This window comes from Physella acuta, unplaced genomic scaffold, assembly GCF_028476545.2.
Source record: "Physella acuta isolate Inbredline_101_S28 unplaced genomic scaffold, ASM2847654v3 ptg000258l, whole genome shotgun sequence".
NCBI classification, from domain to species: domain Eukaryota; kingdom Metazoa; phylum Mollusca; class Gastropoda; family Physidae; genus Physella; species Physella acuta.
This window is the reverse complement of record NW_026731777.1, coordinates 935880-956531: the sequence shown is the minus strand read 5'-3', so window position 1 is coordinate 956531 and position 20652 is coordinate 935880. Positions and strand designations below refer to the sequence as shown.

The 20652-nt window shown below is 37.4% G+C and overlaps 1 protein-coding gene across 1 annotated transcript; it reads right to left on the bottom strand.

The window, feature by feature from the left end:
- Nucleotides 1–7613: 7613 nt before the first annotated feature.
- LOC131938879 (uncharacterized) lies at nt 7614–19184 on the bottom strand. Its single transcript, XM_059297101.1, has 8 exons — nt 19007–19184; nt 12385–12658; nt 12023–12295; nt 11629–11784; nt 10755–10951; nt 9884–10033; nt 9563–9636; nt 7614–7989 (listed from the first exon to the last, which is right to left on the bottom strand). Exons 1-8 carry the CDS (start codon nt 19061–19063, stop codon nt 7776–7778), a joined length of 1395 nt encoding a protein of 464 aa, XP_059153084.1. The 5' UTR covers nt 19064–19184; the 3' UTR covers nt 7614–7775.
- Nucleotides 19185–20652: the final 1468 nt, after the last annotated feature.

The window sequence follows — 20652 nt, the reverse complement described above, 5'->3', positions numbered from 1 at the left end:
CTTCGGAGTTCTATGGGTCGGAGTTGACCAGCGACATTTTGACCACTTCTACTACAACGGTTGCATTCAACCTTGACAAGTGGGTCAAGACTTGGTGACAATGCAATGTGAATTAAAATTGTTAAAATTTGATTAATTAATGGAGGCGATCGAGTTGACGATAATCCATCCATCATATTGTTGACATGGATTAAAACGTGTTTTTCTTTTAGATTTTGCATTCATAGCGACCGTAAAAGTAATAAACAATTAAAACGTAAGCCTAAACAAAATTCAGAAAATTTAATATTTCTAGAATCAATGCTAACCCAGAGAACTTGAATTTTGTTTTTGAGTTTATGGGCTACATTTTTGTTTATTTTTATCAAACTTAACTTATAACCCGATGTTTCACTTTCGTAAGACAAATATTGATTGCACAGGAACTCCGTAATCGATTTCTGAAAGCCCCACATTATAGTTTTTTTTTTGTTTACAAAACTTTGCAGATAAAGTTTTTAAATAACAATGCAAATTTAAACCATATGACCTAGTTTTCACTTTTTTTCGCTTACAATGTGTAAAAAAAATTTATGGTAGCCTATGGAATAGCAGGATATCATTGTTTATGCCGCCATCACACGTGAAAACCAAGGAAAACCAAACTTTTATTGCTTTTATTTTTTGTTATTTAGCTACCGAAAATATTAAAAACAGCAAACACATCCAATCTTTAGTAAAGTCCAAAAAAAAAAGACAGACAGGATTTTAAAACCATATTAATTGTAACTAGGAAATAAAAATTAGTCAAATTAGTGAAAATATTGTTACATTAGTGACACATTACTGGCTATATTGATACACTAGTGACACAATAGTGGGTATATTGATACACTAGTGACACATTGGTGGGTATATTGATACATTGTTAAATTAGCTTAGTGGTTATTTTTAGGCTCGTTTCGACCAGATGTAACAATAGTAAATAAAAATTTTAAAAATATCGTTTTAATAACAAACTGTTATGTAATAATGCACTAATAAGTAGAACATACATTATACACTACTATTTAAATCCGGTTCTTCAACACACTAGTAAAACCTGTTCTACTCTATGGAGCTGAGACATGGAGAATAACTGCTATAAACAAGAAGAAAATACAATAATTTATAAACGCATGCCTCAGAAAGATCCTGCGAATTCGCTGGCCAAAAACCATTAGAAACGATGTTCTATGGCTACCGACAAATCAACTGCCAGTTAAAGTAGAGATCCTCCAGAGAAAATGGAAATGGATTGGCCACACACTCAGGAAGCCTGTATCCAGCATAACAAGACAGGCCCTCATCTGGAATCCACAAGGCAGAAGGAGAAGGGGCAGACAAAGAAAGACCTGGAGACTCGACCTCAGTATTTTAAAGTTGTTTTTTTTTAAATTTAAATAGAGTTGCATAACTAAAAAACCATTGCGCGCCTAATGAACATTATAAAGAGCGTACAATAGTGCGAAATAGTTGAATAAGACTACATACTAATTTGGTTAAAATTTTAATTAATCTATTAAAAAAAATTAATTAGGCATCCAACTGAGTCAAACGTAATAGTTTGCATTGTCTTTATGTCTTGACACACTTGCCAATTTTGAACGGAATCTATCAGCTAGAAGTGCCAGAAATTTTACTCTGGCGTTTCGATCTAGAGTGATGACAGACGACAGACAGAGACATTGAGTTAAATAAAAGCTTGTAAAAAAATTCATAAAAAACGTTTTAATAACAAGCTTTTATGTAATGATGCACTAAAAAGTAGAAAATAAATTATAGACTACTATTTAAATTACTATAAAGAAAAGCGTGGGTCACTTTAGTATCTATTGGATACCTTTACTAATGTTAAGGAAGACACCCACGCTTTTCTTTATAGTTATTTAAATAGTAGTCTATAATTTATTTTCTACTTTTTAGTGCATCATTACATAAAAGCTTGTTATTAAAACGTTTTTTATGAATTTTTTTTCAGTACTTTACATGTTTTATTTACAATAGAGTTACATGACTAAAAACAAATGCGCGCCTACTGAACATCACGTTCAGTAGGCGCGCAATGGTTTTTGAACGCAGCCATTACGTGATGGCGCAGCTATTGAAGGTGATGACGCGTGTGGTGTGGTTGGCTAGACATGCCAACTAATTCGGTCCAAATTTTTATTAATTCATAAAAAATTAATTAGGCATCCGATTAAGTCAAATTTAGTTTCAGATTGCATTGTCTTCATGTCTTGACCCACGTGTCAAATGTGAATCGTATCTGTCAAGTAGAACTGTCCGAATTTTCACTCTTGCGTTTCCGTCTAGACAGACTGACGACAGACAGAGGAAGTGAGTTAAATAAAAGCTTGTGAAAAAATTCATAAAAAACGTTTTAATAACAAGCTTTTATGTAATGATGCACTAAAAAGTAGAAAATAAATTATAGACTACTATTTAAATAACTATAAAGAAAAGCGTGGGTCACTTTAGTATCTATTGGATACCTTTACTAATGTTAAGGAAGACACCCACGCTTTTCTTTATAGTTATTTAAATAGTAGTCTATAATTTATTTTCTACTTTTTAGTGCATCATTACATAAAAGCTTGTTATTAAAACGTTTTTTATGAATTTTTTTTCAGTACTTTACATGTTTTATTTACAATAGAGTTACATGACTAAAAACCATTGCGCGCCTACTGAACATCACGTTCAGTTTGCGCGCAATGGTTTTTGAACGCAGCCATTACGTGATGGCGCAGCTATTGAAGGTGATGACGCGTGTGGTGTGGTTGGCTAGACATGCCTACTAATTCGGTCCACATTTTAATTAATTCATTAAAAAATTAATTAGGCATCCAATTAAGTCAAATTTAGTTTCAGATTGCATTGTCTTCATGTCTTGACCCACGTGCCAACTGTGAATCGTATCGGTCAAGTAGAACTGTCCGAATTTTCACTCCTGCGTTTCCGTCTAGACTGACGACAGAGGAAGTGAGTTAAATAAAAGTTTGTAAAAACACATTCCACGAATAAAATCTGTATCATTTTCTTTAATTTTTACCAAGCACAAGAAAAAATACGAAACAAACACAAGTAGTCATTACACTTACACTGTGTTCACGTCATACAGCCTTCGTCGACATACTCTCTAGGTTTACAGCGTGATCAGTTCTTTAGCTGGGCACCTCTAGTTTCTCATACAATGTAAGTATCATGAATGAGGTAGGTTGCGCCTGATTACTCGATATATTCCGATTGGCAATCGTGCCCTCTACCAGGACCACCTTGTATTCACAATAATTTTGTCAGACTAAATAGTAAATACAGCAAGCAGTAGTATACATCAGAGGCGTAGCGAGGGGGGGGGCGGGGGGGGGACAAATGTTCCCGGGCGCCGACCTTAGGGGGGGGCGCCAAATTGAAAGTTTGAGGGGGGGGGGGGTGCAAATGAAAAGTTCGAGGGGGGGGGTGCAAATCGAAAGTTTGAGGGGGGGGGGGTGCAAATGAAAAGTTCGAGGTGGGGGTGCAAATCGAAAATTTGCTCCCGAGGGGGGCGCCAAATTGAAAGTATGTCCCCGGGCGCCGGGAAGTGTCGCTACGCCTCTGGTATACATTTAAAACTGCAATTAACTATGGCAGAAAATCTAAATGGTGCTTGTGAGACATAAATGGAATATATTCCTAAAATAGATATATCCTAACAAACTCATATTTGAACTTTTGTTATTTTTTTTCCGGTTTATTTGTTTGTCAGTGACTGTTTTTTAGTCTTGGATACATGTATGTTATATCTCGATCATGTCATGCTAATGATACTGTATTAATCCAGCTCATCTTATAGAAGTATTTATTGCTAACTATACAAAGGGATGAAATTTATAAATAGATATTTACTTTTAAATTAATAATATTTATGATTCTAATTGTGTTTGTTTTATGCCTGCCGCCCTAAAAAAACTATGCTGATAATAAGTCTAGACTGTGTATCTTTATTTTACATGATAAACATATTTATTTCGGTATTATCCTGCTTGCTCTAATCATCACTTTAAAAATATCGATAAATAAACTTAATTTTCGTGCTCCGATAGCGTTAGGGATAGGGTTAGGGATAGGATTAGGGCTAGGGTTAGGGCTAAGGTTAGGGTTATGGCTAGGGTTAGGATTAGGGTTAGAGATAGGATTAGGGTTGGTGTTAGGGTTCTGCGGTTGTAAACACACGCATGCGCAGTACCATCGAAAACATCACCGCGAAGGCAAGTCGTAGTATCGCATGCGTATCGCATGCGTATCTTATTCCGGCTAGCATCGGCCTAAATATTTTGATGCGTCTCGTCATCATTTTATATGCTCCAGGGAATTTCTTATACAAAAGACATTTCTTCCGTAACATCCTGCTCCGCGTTTGCACTGCATGTTTGAACTATAAAGGGGCGGCTCGAAACATCTGGTTTTCTTGAAAAAATTGTTTTGAACCGACTGGCATACCGAGTATACATAAAGTAATGCAATCGTGGGGACAAAAAACTTTAGTCGCTAAAATATATAGAAGATCTCATGAGAGACCAAAGCTTTTATAAAATAAAACAAATTAGTTTTATTTACTTAATTTCAGTGCATTTAAAAGCGTGTTGCTATAAAGTTTTTTTAATTGTTTTATGAAAATGTAAAATACTAGAAAGTTTAGGGGAGATCAATCCGGCATTATTTAAATACAATAGAAAAGAGTAGTGTCACAGCATGTATTTATGGTTGAATTACACCTGTGGTTGTGGGTCCATAAATCATGAAACTGAACTCTAGATTGTATAAATGGTTTACTTTATTTCCATGAGAAGAATAGCCACAGATATGCAGCAGTGTATGGCAAAACAAACTGTGATTTACGCGTGTAGCTTATATATGAGAAAAAGATTTATAATAGAACATTTGAGCACACAACTATCATTCACACGGTTGTCAGATATAATTACGTCCTGCAGTCGTCTATGCTAGTTGTATAGTAATTGTATGGTGGTTGTTTGGTAATTGTATGGTGGCTGTATGGTGGCTGTATGGTGGCTATATGGTGGTTGAATGGTGGCTGTATGGTGGCTGTATGGTGGCTGTATGGAGGCTGTATGATGGCTGTATGGTGGCTGTATCGTGGCTGTTTGGTGGCTGTATGGTGGCTGTATGGTGACTGTATGGTGGCTTATGGTGGCTGTATGGTGTTTGTATTGTTGTTGTATGGTTGAGGGGATCCCTTCCAATACTTGAATAAAGAACGAAGAAGAATAACTGCGAGTGTCACTATAAAAACAATCACAGCGAGCGTAACCTTTACATATACATTTATTTGAATGATGTCAACCTAGATTTTCCCTTCGTTCAAGTTTTGATTTTGTCAAACTCTTTATTTTTCACGAACACGACTGTGACTTTCAACATGACAATGACATTGATGTTGACATTGATATTGGCAATAGTTATAGCATCACTCTATAATCATAGCAATATGGACTACCATTCTATTGTTCTATAACAGCTTGCCTCCATACTATGACAGATCACGGGTTCCCAAACTGGGGGTAACGACCCCCCTGGGGGTCGCAAAGGGCTTTCTGGGGGGGTCGCCAACTGGTATACTAAATCTTAGTATTGAGAAACAAAACAAAATTATTTAGAAGAATATCTGAAATTCGGCTTTACCAACATCACTGGAAATGGAATAGAGAAGAAGCAATGCGTACTGTGCAAAGTTGCGCTCAGTCACGAGTTTATGAAATCTTCAAAACTAAAACGTCATTTGAGACGAGTCATTCGGAACACACCAAAATAGATATGGAGTTCTTTCGTCGGAATGAAGCTAGTTGCAACCGTCAGAGACGTGATCGAACAGGGTGTTTTCACCAAGGAAACACAGCATTAGTGCAAGCATTAGATGAAGTCGCATTAGAAATTGCCAAGCAACAAAACCTGTCACACAATAGGAGAAAAGGTCATCAAACCCTGCATGTTGATGATGGTGATAATAATGATTGGGGATTTCAGTGCAGTAAAGATGCCACAAATATCTCTGCCAAATAATAATATTCAACATCTTATAGTTGACATTTCCGTAGATATTAAATAACAAATTTTGAATGAAATCAAGCGTTAACCATTGTATGCATTTTAAGTTGATAAATCAACAGAAGTGAGTTCGTGTTCGCAGTTGCTGGTCTTCGTCTATATTCATTCAGATGATAGCAAAGAAGAGTTGCTATTTTGTGAAGATAGCATGGAGAAAATAAATACGTTTTTTTTTTAACTGGATGATTAAAATGGGTTAAACGGCTGTGGGGGTATGTACGGATGGTGCGCTTTGTTTAGCTCAAAATCGGGCTTTTAAAAAACAGAAAAGATTTAGCTCCCTAAGCACTGCGTGATTCACCAGTATGCCCTCGCCATCAAGACTCCATTGCTAGTAACAGTCGTACATTATATTTAATCTGTAGCATTAAAAGAACTGAACAAAGAAATTAATATAAATCACGAGGTTCTGCTTTTCTACACTACAGTACGCTGGCTGTTAAACGAATTGTTGTAAATCGTGTTTTTTTAATTGAAATCTGAAATCAAAGTGTTCTTGGAATTGCAAAGGAAACAAGACCTTTTGGTATACTTAAAACGATATAGAGTGGTTGGAGAGAGTATCATACCAAGCAGATATATTCGAACATCAACAGAAGCTTAACCTGAAGCTTCAGGGAAAATGAACGAATATTATCACTTTCCATGATAATCTCCGGGCATTTTTATTAAAGCTGCAAAATTGGCGAAAACAAAATCGTGGAAGAATTGTAAATTTGAGAAACTCTTCCGTGTAGTAGATGAATCTGACTGTGAGATAATTAAAATTATACCCAAACTTAAAAATTGATTGACTTTTCGAGAATAGATTTTCAACACTATTCTCCGATTAAAACACAAAATAAGAAATAAATTGAATGTTGATAATGACAATAATAATTGGCGTTAACAATAACTCAACCCCGAATGTTTAGTTACTAGCATGCAATTTTACTCATCGTACTAAAACAGTTATCAAGGGTAGTACATATTGAAAGTCTTCTAGAAAATGTTATTTTAGTGCTTATTAATTTCCATACTAATTTCGGCTTTTTAATTTCATGGGGTTTGCGGGTCACTTACTTTTTATAAAAGGGGGTCGACACTCGAAAAAGTTTGGGAGTATAGATCTAGCACTGACCCTCTCTTTAAGATCTAAAAACAAACACCTGACCCTCATCACGTGACCTATTCATAAATCCAAAAAATTTCTTCATATAACGTACCCTGGCATAGATTAATTAATTGCAAACTTTGAATTTGGAAGTTTTAAATCGTATTATTAAACGAATACATTTTTTAAGAAGAAATAAGAAAATCAGAAACGAATAAAATTTTAAGAAGAAATAAGAAAATCAGAAAAGAATAAAGTTTTAAGAACTTATAAGAAAATCAGAAACGAATAAAGTTTTAAGAAGAAATATAAAAATCAGAAACGAATATATTTTTCAGGAGAAATAAGAAAATCAGAAACGTATGTGCTCAATATTATTTTACTGCCGATAACAAAAAGCATTCGTGAACTGATCCAACATGGCGAACTCTCCTGACCCCACCAACCGTGTCAAACTGACCAGTTTTATTTGACTTGGACGTTCAGTGTGAGGTCACATGACAATGGACATCGCTCCACGACATCTCTGATGGCCAGCTTGTACATCTCCACGTCATCAATCACACAAGAGGTCAAACCTAGCGAGAAGCTGTCCAGCTTTTTGCACGGCTGTATACTGTGGACTGACTTGGACGTTCAGTGTGAGGTCACAAGACAATGCACATCTCGTCATGACATCTCTGATGGCCAGCTTGTACGTCTCCACGTCATCAATCTCACAAGAGGTCAAGCCTAGTGTGAGGCTGTCCAGATTTGTGCACGGCTGTATACTGTGGACACACAAGTAGCATATACAATAAAACATTACATAGATGTATAACACACCATAACATTACATATACAATGATGTTGTAGGCGTGGTGTTGACAAGCACTGTACTAGCACCTAGACTCGGAGCGTACAGACCCGGAGCGTACAGACTCGGTGATCTTGGACGTTCCTATGTATACACAGCTCTGATGGGTACCTGACTCTAGTCCACCCAGATCTGATGGGTACCTGACTCTAGTCCACCCAGATATGATGGGTACCTGACTCTAGTCCACCCAGCTATGATGGGTACCTGACTCTAGTCCACTCAGCTATGATGGGTACCTGACTCTAGTCCACCCAGCTATGATGGGTACCTGACTCTAGTCCACCCAGATCTGATGGGTACCTGACTCTAGTCCACCCAGATCTGATAGGTACCTGACTCTAGTCCACCCAGCTATGATGGGTACCTGACTCTAGTCCACCCAGATCTGATGGGTACCTGACTCTAGTCCACCCAGCTATGATGGGTACCTGACTCTAGTCCACCCAGCTATGATGGGTACCTAACTCTAGTCCACCCAGCTATGATGGGTACCTGACTCTAGTCCACCCAGATCTGATGGGTACCTGACTCTAGTCCACCCAGATATGAAGGGTACCTGACTCTAGTCCACCCAGCTATGATGGGTACCTGACTCTAGTCCACCCAAATATGAAGGGTACCTGACTCTAGTCCACCCAGCTATGATGGGTACCTGACTCTAGTCCACCCAGATCTGATGGGTACCTGACTCTAGTCCACCCAGATATGAAGGGTACCTGACTCTAGTCCACCCAGCTATGATGGGTACCTGACTCTAGTCCACCCAGATATGAAGGGTACCTGACTCTAGTCCACCCAGCTATGATGGGTACCTGACTCTAGTCCACCCAGATCTGATGGGTACCTGACTTTAGTCCACCCAGCTATGATGGGTACCTGACTCTAGTCCACCCTGCTATGATGGGTACCTGACACTAGTCCACCCAGATCTGATGGGTACCTGACTCTAGTCCACCCAGATCTGATGGGTACCTGACTCTAGTCCACCCAGCTATGATGGGTACCTGACTCTAGTCCACCCAGCTATGATGCGTAACTGACTCTAGTCCACCCAGATCTGAAGGGTACCTGACTCTAGTCCACCCAGCTATGATGGGTACCTGACTCTAGTCCACCCAGCTATGATGGGTACCTGACTCTAGTCCACCCAGCTATGATGCGTAACTGACTCTAGTCCATCCAAGTCTGATAGGTACCTGACTCTAGTCCATCCAAGTCTGATGGGTACCTGACTCTAGTCCACACAGCTCTAATTAGTGCCTGACTCTACCCCACCCGTCACGTGACTATTATAAGATTATCTTTGACTCATTGATCAAAAATATGTCCAACTTATTATATACACCGATTAGAATTTGTGGATATAATCTTGGTAAACCCTAGGCAATATGTTTTTATACTTTTTATACCTACAGTTATTTTGAACCAAAAAACATATTGAATAGTATCAAAACCAAAAGATGAACAAATCAGAGTTCGCCTACCTCTTGAACAACACTTCAAAGCATTCCATGTCTATGGGGACACGAGTACGGAACTTCAGATGATGTAAAGTTTTCTGTAAACACAGACGATTATATGAGTACAAATAACGAGTGTTGTTTTATTAAAGTTGCGTTGGTCTCAATTAGTTAACTTAACGCTAACTCCCTGCAAACAAATGTTCTGAATGGACAATGATTTGGCTCTATGATTCGAAAACAAATACGTGTATCTTTCCCATTCGATCACGTTTGTTAGCTAAATACAAACACGTAAAAAAAAACTAGTTTTCCTAATACCCCCATCCCTCCCATCCCCTTCACCTGAAAGTTTTGTCCCATATGTTGAAAGAACTTCTCTATGTTCTCTACAGCGGTGACACTGCCAGATTTCCACTTGACTTGATAGAGCGGCATGGATGGTTTGAGAATCGTTGTGACGTCTTGGAAGAACGACTCCATGAATGTGAGTTTCTAAGTTAGGTTCAAGACTTTACAATTAAGTATTAAATTATAATTATTACTAAAATAATAAACAGTTAAATATCAAAATTCTATATAATAGTTTCGCTGTCTGTGTATCTTTCTGTGTATCTATCTGTGTATGTATCTGACAAGAACGCTCTAGAGAAAACACAAGCAAAACAAAAACATGCATAGTAATACGGAAACGAAATATGACGTCATATTGAGCATGTAGTAGAAAATAATATCAAGCCGGAGAGTGCACACAGTAATATAACGTCATTGATTCTCGAGTAAACATTGAATAAAAAGGCAATTTTGTCTAATCTAAGTGGTTTGCGTGAGAGTTTCTTTCATGCAATTCTTCGGGTAGTGGCTATGTGCGACACCAGTGTTTCTTTCAGACTTTTTCCTCCCCTGAGAGGGGTGGGAGTACTTGAAATTTTCGGGGGCGGGGGTAGAATTTTCTGGAAGGGGGCGGACACTGAAAAAAGTATATAATTATATTTCGTTGAATGGGACGGTAGACTTGTTTTGGGGTGTGTGTGAGGGGGGGGGGCGCGGTGGTTTTAGTTTAGAGAAAATAGACAGCACTATCAACCTAGCGCCCGTTGTATCCTTCTTCAAAGGGCCAGTTTTCTCGTTAAATTAATGTTTATATTTCTTTTATTGTTTATAAAACATTGTTATACTGAAAGTTTTTTCTGCATATTGTTAAACAACAGCTCACAGTTATGGGTTTGATGTAAAATAGGACTCTGAGCTCAGGACATGCCGATGTAAGTTTCTCCCATGCTAGAGGGGTAATTCGACTTTCCAACTCTGGGATTTTGTCAGCTCGAACTTTGATTACTTTGAGGGTGGTTGTTGACATGGCTAAGCTGAGCAGCAGGTCATCTTCCATATAACAAAAGTTGATGTCCAGCTCTGAAAGTCACAGGGTCTCTCGTTATGTGGCACATGGTGAGTTGACTAGAGCAGAAACCAAGTCAATTATTACGTCACATAGCCTTTACTTAAAAGAATTGTGCGGTCACGTGCTTATCAGAGCTAGGTGGTCAAGGTCTTGTCAGTGTTGGATGGTCAAGACCTTACCAGAGCTAGGTGGTCAAGGTCTTGTCAGTGTTGGATGGTCAAGACCTTATCAGAGCTAGGTGGTCAAGTTTTTGTCAGTGATGGATGGTCAAGACCTTATCAGAGCTAGATGGTCAAGGTCTTGTCAGTGTTGGATGGTCAAGACCTTATCAGAGCTAGGTGGTCAAGGTCTTGTCAGTTTTGGGTAGTCAATGTCTTGTTGAGGTTTTTTATCAAAGCTGGCAGGTCAATGTCATTTTCAACATGGACGACTGCTACACTGAAAAGTGTTTGTCTACTCTCCAAACTAAACTACTAGTGAGGAAATACTAGAGATAACCAGTGCTCACGTCCATGTAGATTTATAGCCACCATCCTTAGCTACCACACTACGTCATAGAAAAACGAATGTTTGTTTATTATTGAAAGTATTATTAATAATTATTTACTTTTTTAAATATGTAGAAGAACAGACTAAATCATACTATTCGTTTAACTTAAAAAAAACATCATACAACTATTCAACCCACCTGCCAACTTGCTGAAACCTGCGATGGCGCTTCTAAATTGTGGAAGAAAGCTCAAGTCATTCCTGTAATTATCTTTCAAGCTAACGAGCCTGGAGATCGCAAGTTCCTGAAGCGTGTTGGCGCAGTTTTTACTAGCAGCAGTCAACAGTTCCAGACCTTGAAAATTATAAAGTTTTCATTTTTATTGTTAAATAGTTTAATTATGTTCGGAGAAAAAAAAAGAATTTATTATTTTGATTTTTGGTGCATTAAAAGTATAATAATGCTCAGCCCACAATCCCCTGCCTGAAATGAGCTCCACTGTTGATACCACCACAATAAAATCTAACTAAATGCAAACCTTGCAAGCACCCAACGTCTTTTTAACTCCCAATGTTAGACTTTCCATACTGACCTTCATTTACGGTAAAACAAGCATTGCCACGGTGTTTGACAGACTTTTGGCTGTTTCTGAGGTCAATGACACGAAGCTGCTGTTGGACTTCCAAAACTTTGGTCAAGAGTTTGGAGACCTCTGAAAATGTTCTTGACTTAGCGCTTATGCCACCAATTTCCAAACTGCAGAGATTGGTTAGCTTGAAGGTCAAAATGTGATGGTTTTGTGCGTTCAATACGGTGGCCAAAAATTGGTACATCTTCGCTGTACTGGATGCGCGGCCCTCATCTCCTTTAAAATCCAAGAAAGTACACATGTATGCTTGTTGATGACTGGTTCGTACATAGACGCACATTTCCACCACTATTTCTGTGACTTACCACAAGAATGCTTATTGCTCGCTATACATTTTACGTTGATGTGACGTAACGTTTTTCCCGTCATGTTCACAAAAATGATTGCTTTCTCGTCGCTTTTGTTGTCAAACACAAAATCTCCGGACTGCCACATGGACGGCTCTGACAGTGGACGGAGCCAGGTCTTGCAGGTGAGAGCGGCATGGTACTTGTCGCTGTTGCTCAGGTAACTGAAGACTTTAAGAAGAATTTCGTACGGCAGCTGGCTCCAGTCAGGCTGATTATCAAATGCGAATACCTGGAAAAATATATATGGTATTACCATACCATATTGCTTCAAATAGTTGAAAAAAAATATTTTTAATACAAAGGGGTTTTTCCGTGATATTTGAAGTATCACATCCAACAAGTAATTGTTCTACCAAAGTGAATCTTTGGTTAAAAATTTAGGTTCAATGAAAACAAATTGAAATATAGTCTTTTACGCAAAATCGTATTTTTAAGTTATCTACATAATCATTTTTAAATTGTTTTTCATAAAACATTACATGTCTAAATTATTTTAATGCTTGAGTGAAGTATTTTTTACTGCTATTTTAAAGACACAATTTGACAAATATACTTTTATCCATGTAAAAATATAATCATCGAAGTGATGTCGTCCAACTTGGTAAGGTCACCTGAGTACGTGTTTATAATGTGAAACTTATGGCTTTGGCCAACCTACCAACTGCCTAAACTATGAGTATAGGACAATATAAGACGTGAGTATGTGACACTATAGGACACTAAAGAACGTGAGAAAAGGACAATATAGGACGTGGGTATAGGACACTGTAGGACGTGAGTATTGGACAATATCGAACACTGTAAGACGTCAGAAAACCACTCCATAAGACACAATAGGACATGAATATAGGAAACTATAGGGCGTGAATGTAGGACATTATAGGACACTAACGGACGTGAGTATTAGACACTGTAGGGCGTGACTAAATTTCACTATAGGACGTTAGTGTAGGATACTGTTTGACGTGATTATAGGACACTATAAGACGTTGGTATAGGACACTATAGGATGTGACTAAAGGACACTAGAGGACTTGAGGGTAAAATCTTAGTTTAGCGTCGTAAATTCGGCCAAAACTAGTAATGGGGGAGAGAGTGAATTAATGTATATTTCTTTAAATATGAGTTTATTTTCGTATATTTTAATAAAATATTATAAATAATAGAATAATAGATCACCATTGATGGTTAAATCAATTTAAATATCCTGAAATTAATATGTGTATCAACCCTGTTCGAGATCGTAAATTTACTATTAAAAACAGCAGCCATCTTAAGAAATTGTTATTTAGAGTAGCTTCCCTTGCATTTCTATTCGTATGAAAATGTATTTAAATATGATTGTCTTGTTGTAGAAGGAGGAGGAGGGTAAATCATGTGACCTGGCTTTGTCCCCGTGTGTGCTTTAAGCTACGACAGAGCTATTTTTAGATAACATAAGGAAATTGCGCTTAAATTGTCACTAGACTTTTTAATAACTTGTTTTAAATTCTGCCCTTTAAAAACTGAATTTCCTAGCAAGCAATTTTATTAATTTTAGAAGTATTGTGAGATGTAACTTGTATCCATGTATAAAATCAGGGTTTTTTTTGTACTAATGTTTATTTGATCATTCATTACTATTACTATATAGTTTGAGTTTATTCTTGTTGTTTGAATGTTCACTATTTTCATTTCAGGTTTTTCTTTTCATCAATTAGTGATTCTATCGTAAATTATGACATTTTTTTTTACTTCTCTTTACCTTAATTAAACCCCAACCTCCATCATATTTTTGTTGTCAATGTCACAACTACTTGAACTAGTCATAATGAAAAAAAATACGCTTTATTCTGCCTTATCTAAATTTCCTAACCATAATTTTGTCAACAATAAATGTTTGTCATCTTTTATATATACAGAGAGACAAAATGTATTATCCGCCAGCTTCCCTCGTAAAATATCATCTAAAATAATCAGCACTCTACCCCTTAAGTGCGTGTTGTCATTATGGTCGATCGCAAGTCTCAACCTGTCAAGAAACATTTTGGTTATCCTTTGTTGTCAAAATGTCAAAATCAAATGCCCAAATAAGTGATATGGGGTTGTCCATAAATGATGTCACATATGATTTGCTACGGGAGTGAGTGAAGATTTGTGACGTCAACTCAGGCGGGTCCACAATTTATGACGTGTCGGTCTCATGAAAGGAGGTGAACGGGGAAAAATCCCTAGGTGATTGATGGATACCCTCTATCATTCTTTGTTCAATCAAAATTACGATAAATAAGCATTAGTATATGTATACCTTGCTCAAAACGAATCATCATGAATGTTTCAAGCCCGCTAGTTTAAGACATTTGGCAAAACGGCCTCAACACATTATCCCCGTCAAAAAGGCTTGCCACCAAATGCCTGCCGACGAATAAGCCGCGTCTAATGCGGGGCGTTAGGAATACGGCCATTAGCATGGGGCCGCGTTAGAGCACCAGTAAGCTATCGCGCTTTGTAAGATGACGTAAATACTTTAATTCAATTTCGCAAAACTGCGCGAAAATTTAGTAACGTTTTCATTGTTTGAGGAAATTTATATTCTTGGACTCAAATTGAAATATCATGTTGACTGTCTGGCTCTTAATTTCTGAATATCACTTTTAATGTATCATGATTCAGAACTATAATTTACTTTAATATAAGTGTTATGTTATCGTTTATTGTGCTTTTTATAAAGCGCAGAGCAGCTTCAAAATCGGACGGCCATCCTGTTTTCACCAAGCTTGTTTGGAGCTTAATATGTGTAGTCTAGTTCTATACGGTGAGAACTTAATACATTTTTAAAGGGCCGAAAGTCTCAAGACAGCAAGCTTGCAGAAATAACCACGTATGTTTAAATGGACGAGTGATAGATGTGTTAGGGGCTGTTTTATTGAACACCAACAAAATATGTAATCAAATTAAATGTCACATAAGTGTCAAAACGACAGTGCTTGTTTTTTTTTCTATAAAATTAGCCTAACGGTCGGCGGTACCGGTACATGACGTCATGCACGAGCGTTAACTCGGTGACTATGTGCTAAGTGGGGGAATGAAAAGGTGGGGTTCAAGAAATGCGACTCAACATACTTTTTACATTTCTTGACCCTTCTTAATAGTTCTATCGTCCCCACTGAGAAAATGGGTCACAAATGAATGACGCGTCACACTTCTACAGCTTGTCTTTCTCCCACAACCATCCCCTGTTTTCACGAGAATAAAAAACCTGACCCGTCTCCAAAATCACACCACCAAATGCCTGCCGACGAATAAGCCGCGTCTAATGCGGGGCGTTAGGAATACGGCCATTAGCATGGGGCCGCGTTAGAGCACCAGTAAGCTATCGCGCTTTGTAAGATGACGTAAATACTTTAATTCAATTTCGCAAAACTGCGCGAAAATTTAGTAACGTTTTCATTGTTTGAGGAAATTTATATTCTTGGACTCAAATTGAAATATCATGTTGACTGTCTGGCTCTTAATTTCTGAATATCACTTTTAATGTATCATGATTCAGAACTATAATTTACTTTAATATAAGTGTTATGTTATCGTTTATTGTGCTTTTTATAAAGCGCAGAGCAGCTTCAAAATCGGACGGCCATCCTGTTTTCACCAAGCTTGTTTGGAGCTTAATATGTGTAGTCTAGTTCTATACGGTGAGAACTTAATACATTTTTAAAGGGCCGAAAGTCTCAAGACAGCAAGCTTGCAGAAATAACCACGTATGTTTAAATGGACGAGTGATAGATGTGTTAGGGGCTGTTTTATTGAACACCAACAAAATATGTAATCAAATTAAATGTCGCATAAGTGTCAAAACGACAGTGCTTGTTTTTTTTTCTATAAAATTAGCCTAACGGTCGGCGGTACCGGTACATGACGTCATGCACGAGCGTTAACTCGGTGACTATGTGCTAAGTGGGGGAATGAAAAGGTGGGGTTCAAGAAATGCGACTCAACATACTTTTTACATTTCTTGACCCTTCTTAATAGTTCTATCGTCCCCACTGAGAAAATGGGTCACAAATGAACGACGCGTCACACTTCTACAGCTTGTCTTTCTCCCACAACCATCCCCTGTTTTCACGAGAATAAAAAACCTGACCCGTCTCCAAAATCACACCACCAAATGCCTGCCGACGAATAAGCCGCGTCTAATGCGGGGCGTTAGGAATACGGCCATTAGCATGGGGCCGCGTTAGAGCACCAGTAAGCTATCGCGCTTTGTAAGATGACGTAAATACTTTAATTCAATTTCGCAAAACTGCGCGAAAATTTAGTAACGTTTTCATTGTTTGAGGAAATTTATATTCTTGGACTCAAATTGAAATATCATGTTGACTGTCTGGCTCTTAATTTCTGAATATCACTTTTAATGTATCATGATTCAGAACTATAATATACTTTAATATAAGTGTTATGTTATCGTTTATTGTGCTTTTTATAAAGCGCAGAGCAGCTTCAAAATCGGACGGCCATCCTGTTTTCACCAAGCTTGTTTGGAGCTTAATATGTGTAGTCTAGTTCTATACGGTGAGAACTTAATACATTTTTAAAGGGCCGAAAGTCTCAAGACAGCAAGCTTGCAGAAATAACCACGTATGTTTAAATGGACGAGTGATAGATGTGTTAGGGGCTGTTTTATTGAACACCAACAAAATATGTAATCAAATTAAATGTCACATAAGTGTCAAAACGACAGTGCTTGTTTTTTTTTCTATAAAATTAGCCTAACGGTCGGCGGTACCGGTACATGACGTCATGCACGAGCGTTAACTCGGTGACTATGTGCTAAGTGGGGGAATGAAAAGGTGGGGTTCAAGAAATGCGACTCAACATACTTTTTACATTTCTTGACCCTTCTTAATAGTTCTATCGTCCCCACTGAGAAAATGGGTCACAAATGAATGACGCGTCACACTTCTACAGCTTGTCTTTCTCCCACAACCATCCCCTGTTTTCACGAGAATAAAAAACCTGACCCGTCTCCAAAATCACACCACCAAATGCCTGCCGACGAATAAGCCGCGTCTAATGCGGGGCGTTAGGAATACGGCCATTAGCATGGGGCCGCGTTAGAGCACCAGTAAGCTATCGCGCTTTGTAAGATGACGTAAATACTTTAATTCAATTTCGCAAAACTGCGCGAAAATTTAGTAACGTTTTCATTGTTTGAGGAAATTTATATTCTTGGACTCAAATTGAAATATCATGTTGACTGTCTGGCTCTTAATTTCTGAATATCACTTTTAATGTATCATGATTCAGAACTATAATTTACTTTAATATAAGTGTTATGTTATCGTTTATTGTGCTTTTTATAAAGCGCAGAGCAGCTTCAAAATCGGACGGCCATCCTGTTTTCACCAAGCTTGTTTGGAGCTTAATATGTGTAGTCTAGTTCTATACGGTGAGAACTTAATACATTTTTAAAGGGCCGAAAGTCTCAAGACAGCAAGCTTGCAGAAATAACCACGTATGTTTAAATGGACGAGTGATAGATGTGTTAGGGGCTGTTTTATTGAACACCAACAAAATATGTAATCAAATTAAATGTCGCATAAGTGTCAAAACGACAGTGCTGGTTTTTTTTTTCTATAAAATTAGCCTAACGGTCGGCGGTACCGGTACATGACGTCATGCACGAGCGTTAACTCGGTGACTATGTGCTAAGTGGGGGAATGAAAAGGTGGGGTTCAAGAAATGCGACTCAACATACTTTTTACATTTCTTGACCCTTCTTAATAGTTCTATCGTCCCCACTGAGAAAATGGATCACAAATGAACGACGCGTCACACTTCTACAGCTTGTCTTTCTCCCACAACCATCCCCTGTTTTCACGAGAATAAAAAACCTGACCCGTCTCCAAAATCACATCACTGAGTTCTACTCAACTTCTCCCCACCATAAATCACAATTTCTATTTGAAACAATATGTTCATATGTTTGTTCTGCAATAATGCACGCTGTAATTACTATTTTAAGAGCGACGTCATTTATGGGCGATCTAATATTAAATTGATTACTGCAAAAAAAAATGTTCAAAAGTTCGACCTCCACCTCCCAACAATTGTTGTGGTCTTGGATGCACACTATTAAGTCTGAAAAGGTCTATTAGTCATTTATTTCAAGTATATTGTGGGAAAAAAAAGAAAAATTACTATACAGGCATATATTTAAATTAAAACAATACAAAACAACCACATTAAACCACAAAATCAACACAACATGCATGCGAATAGACAATTTTTCAAGGGAAATTACTCTATTATTGTTTTTGAAACATGGCCGCTGCTTGTATTTACTCATTGTTGTCTCGAACGGGGTAGTTTTAAAGTTTATTCCAGGATATTTTTGACTGGTTTGGTCATGGATTGTGATTTGTTATTCAATTGCCTGTCATATTATGTAAAATATGACATAAATATGGCCAAATGAAAGAAATATTCATTAGTTACCTTCATCGCACATTACTAGCTACGTTGGAATTTACGACGCTAAACTAAGATTTTACAGACTTGAGTATAGGAGACTATAACACACTATTTGATGTGTCTTTACCTTTTTATTTGCACGGCAAACCAAGTCTGCTGCAACTTGTTTTAGTCTTGTTAACATGGCGCACTATAGGCCGTTTGCTCTCGATGTTATTTAATTAAATTTTTTTCAAAATTACAAGGAAGATGAAATAATTATAAAATTTCCCTATATAAATTCCGCCATATTGGTTACAGGATGTTGAAATAGATGCGCTACACAATTTTTGATGACGTTTATCTAATGATTTAAAGTGAAAGCACTTTGGAATCTAAAACGTGAATTTGAATTCTATAATTATTTTGGAGAGTTGTTTTTAAAAACATATGAGATTAGGATAAAAACTTCCGTTTGTGTTTATTTTATTACAGTAGTATGCATTTAATTAAAACTGCAAAGAACTATTGCAGAAAATCTCAAAATAGATAGATCTATATCCTTACAAACTTATATTTGAACTTTTGTTAATCTCGATCATGTCGTGTTAATGATACTGTTTTGATCCAGCTCTTCTTATAAAATTATTTAACGCTAACTATACAAAGTAATGAAATTTATAAATAGATATTTACATTTAAATTAATATTTATTATTATAATTGTTTTTGTTTTATGCCTGCCGCCCCAAAAAACTATGCTGATAATTAGCTTAGACCAGGGGTCGGCAACCTTTTGAAACGAAAGAGCCAAAAGTTACAATTTACAAAATTTCCCAGGTTTTAAAGCGTCACTCACATTTTTTTATTTCAATATTATGATATTTTATTAGGATTTGGCATATATATATATATATATATATATATATATATATATATATATATATATATATATATATATATATATATATATACATATATATATATATATATATATATATATATATATATATATATATATATATATATATATATATATATAGTAGGGCGCGATTCGATTCTTCTCTACATACGGTATATAATAATAAAAGTCGATCGTGGATTGACACCGTTCATACGATCGCCGTGAAACATTGGGGAGTTGATTAGAATACTCCACGAAATGTTTCTGCAAAGACATATTTTTTTTTTAAATTTCCCAAGGGCGGCACCCCGTGAGGCTGCAATTTTTCTCTATATAGGGTATATAAAAACAATAAAAGTCGGATGCGGTTAGATACCGCACATCCGAGTGCTATGAAACTTTGGAAAGTAGGTGTGAATATTCCCGATATGACTTCTACGAAAAAAAAAATCTTGTTGGTAGCGCCCGGGAGGGTGCAGTTTTTGTCAATACTCGGTTTGGCGACCAGAGTTCCATATCGGCTATGTTAGCTCTTCGCATTTTTTAATCGGGCGTCCTGCATAGCGGGTAATTGGTACTACTATATTCAGCGGCAAAACTGACATCCGAAGCCCCGAGCTCCCTTGCGAGCACTACAGAACCTACGTTCTTTAAAAAAAAGGCTGTACACTAAAGACACGATGGGCAACAACAGTCGTTGACTTACCCAAATCAAGCGCGTCTCCGGCGTCTCTGCAGTGTGCAATTTGGCGTCCAGGGCTATCCCGCGAGCACTAAGCGACTACGTTAGTTTTAAGGAGCACCTTACAATATTGATAATGCGGCACGCGACATTCGATGATTAAACCGAGCTAGCGGCCGTACTCGGCGACCCTGCGGTAGTGTAATCGG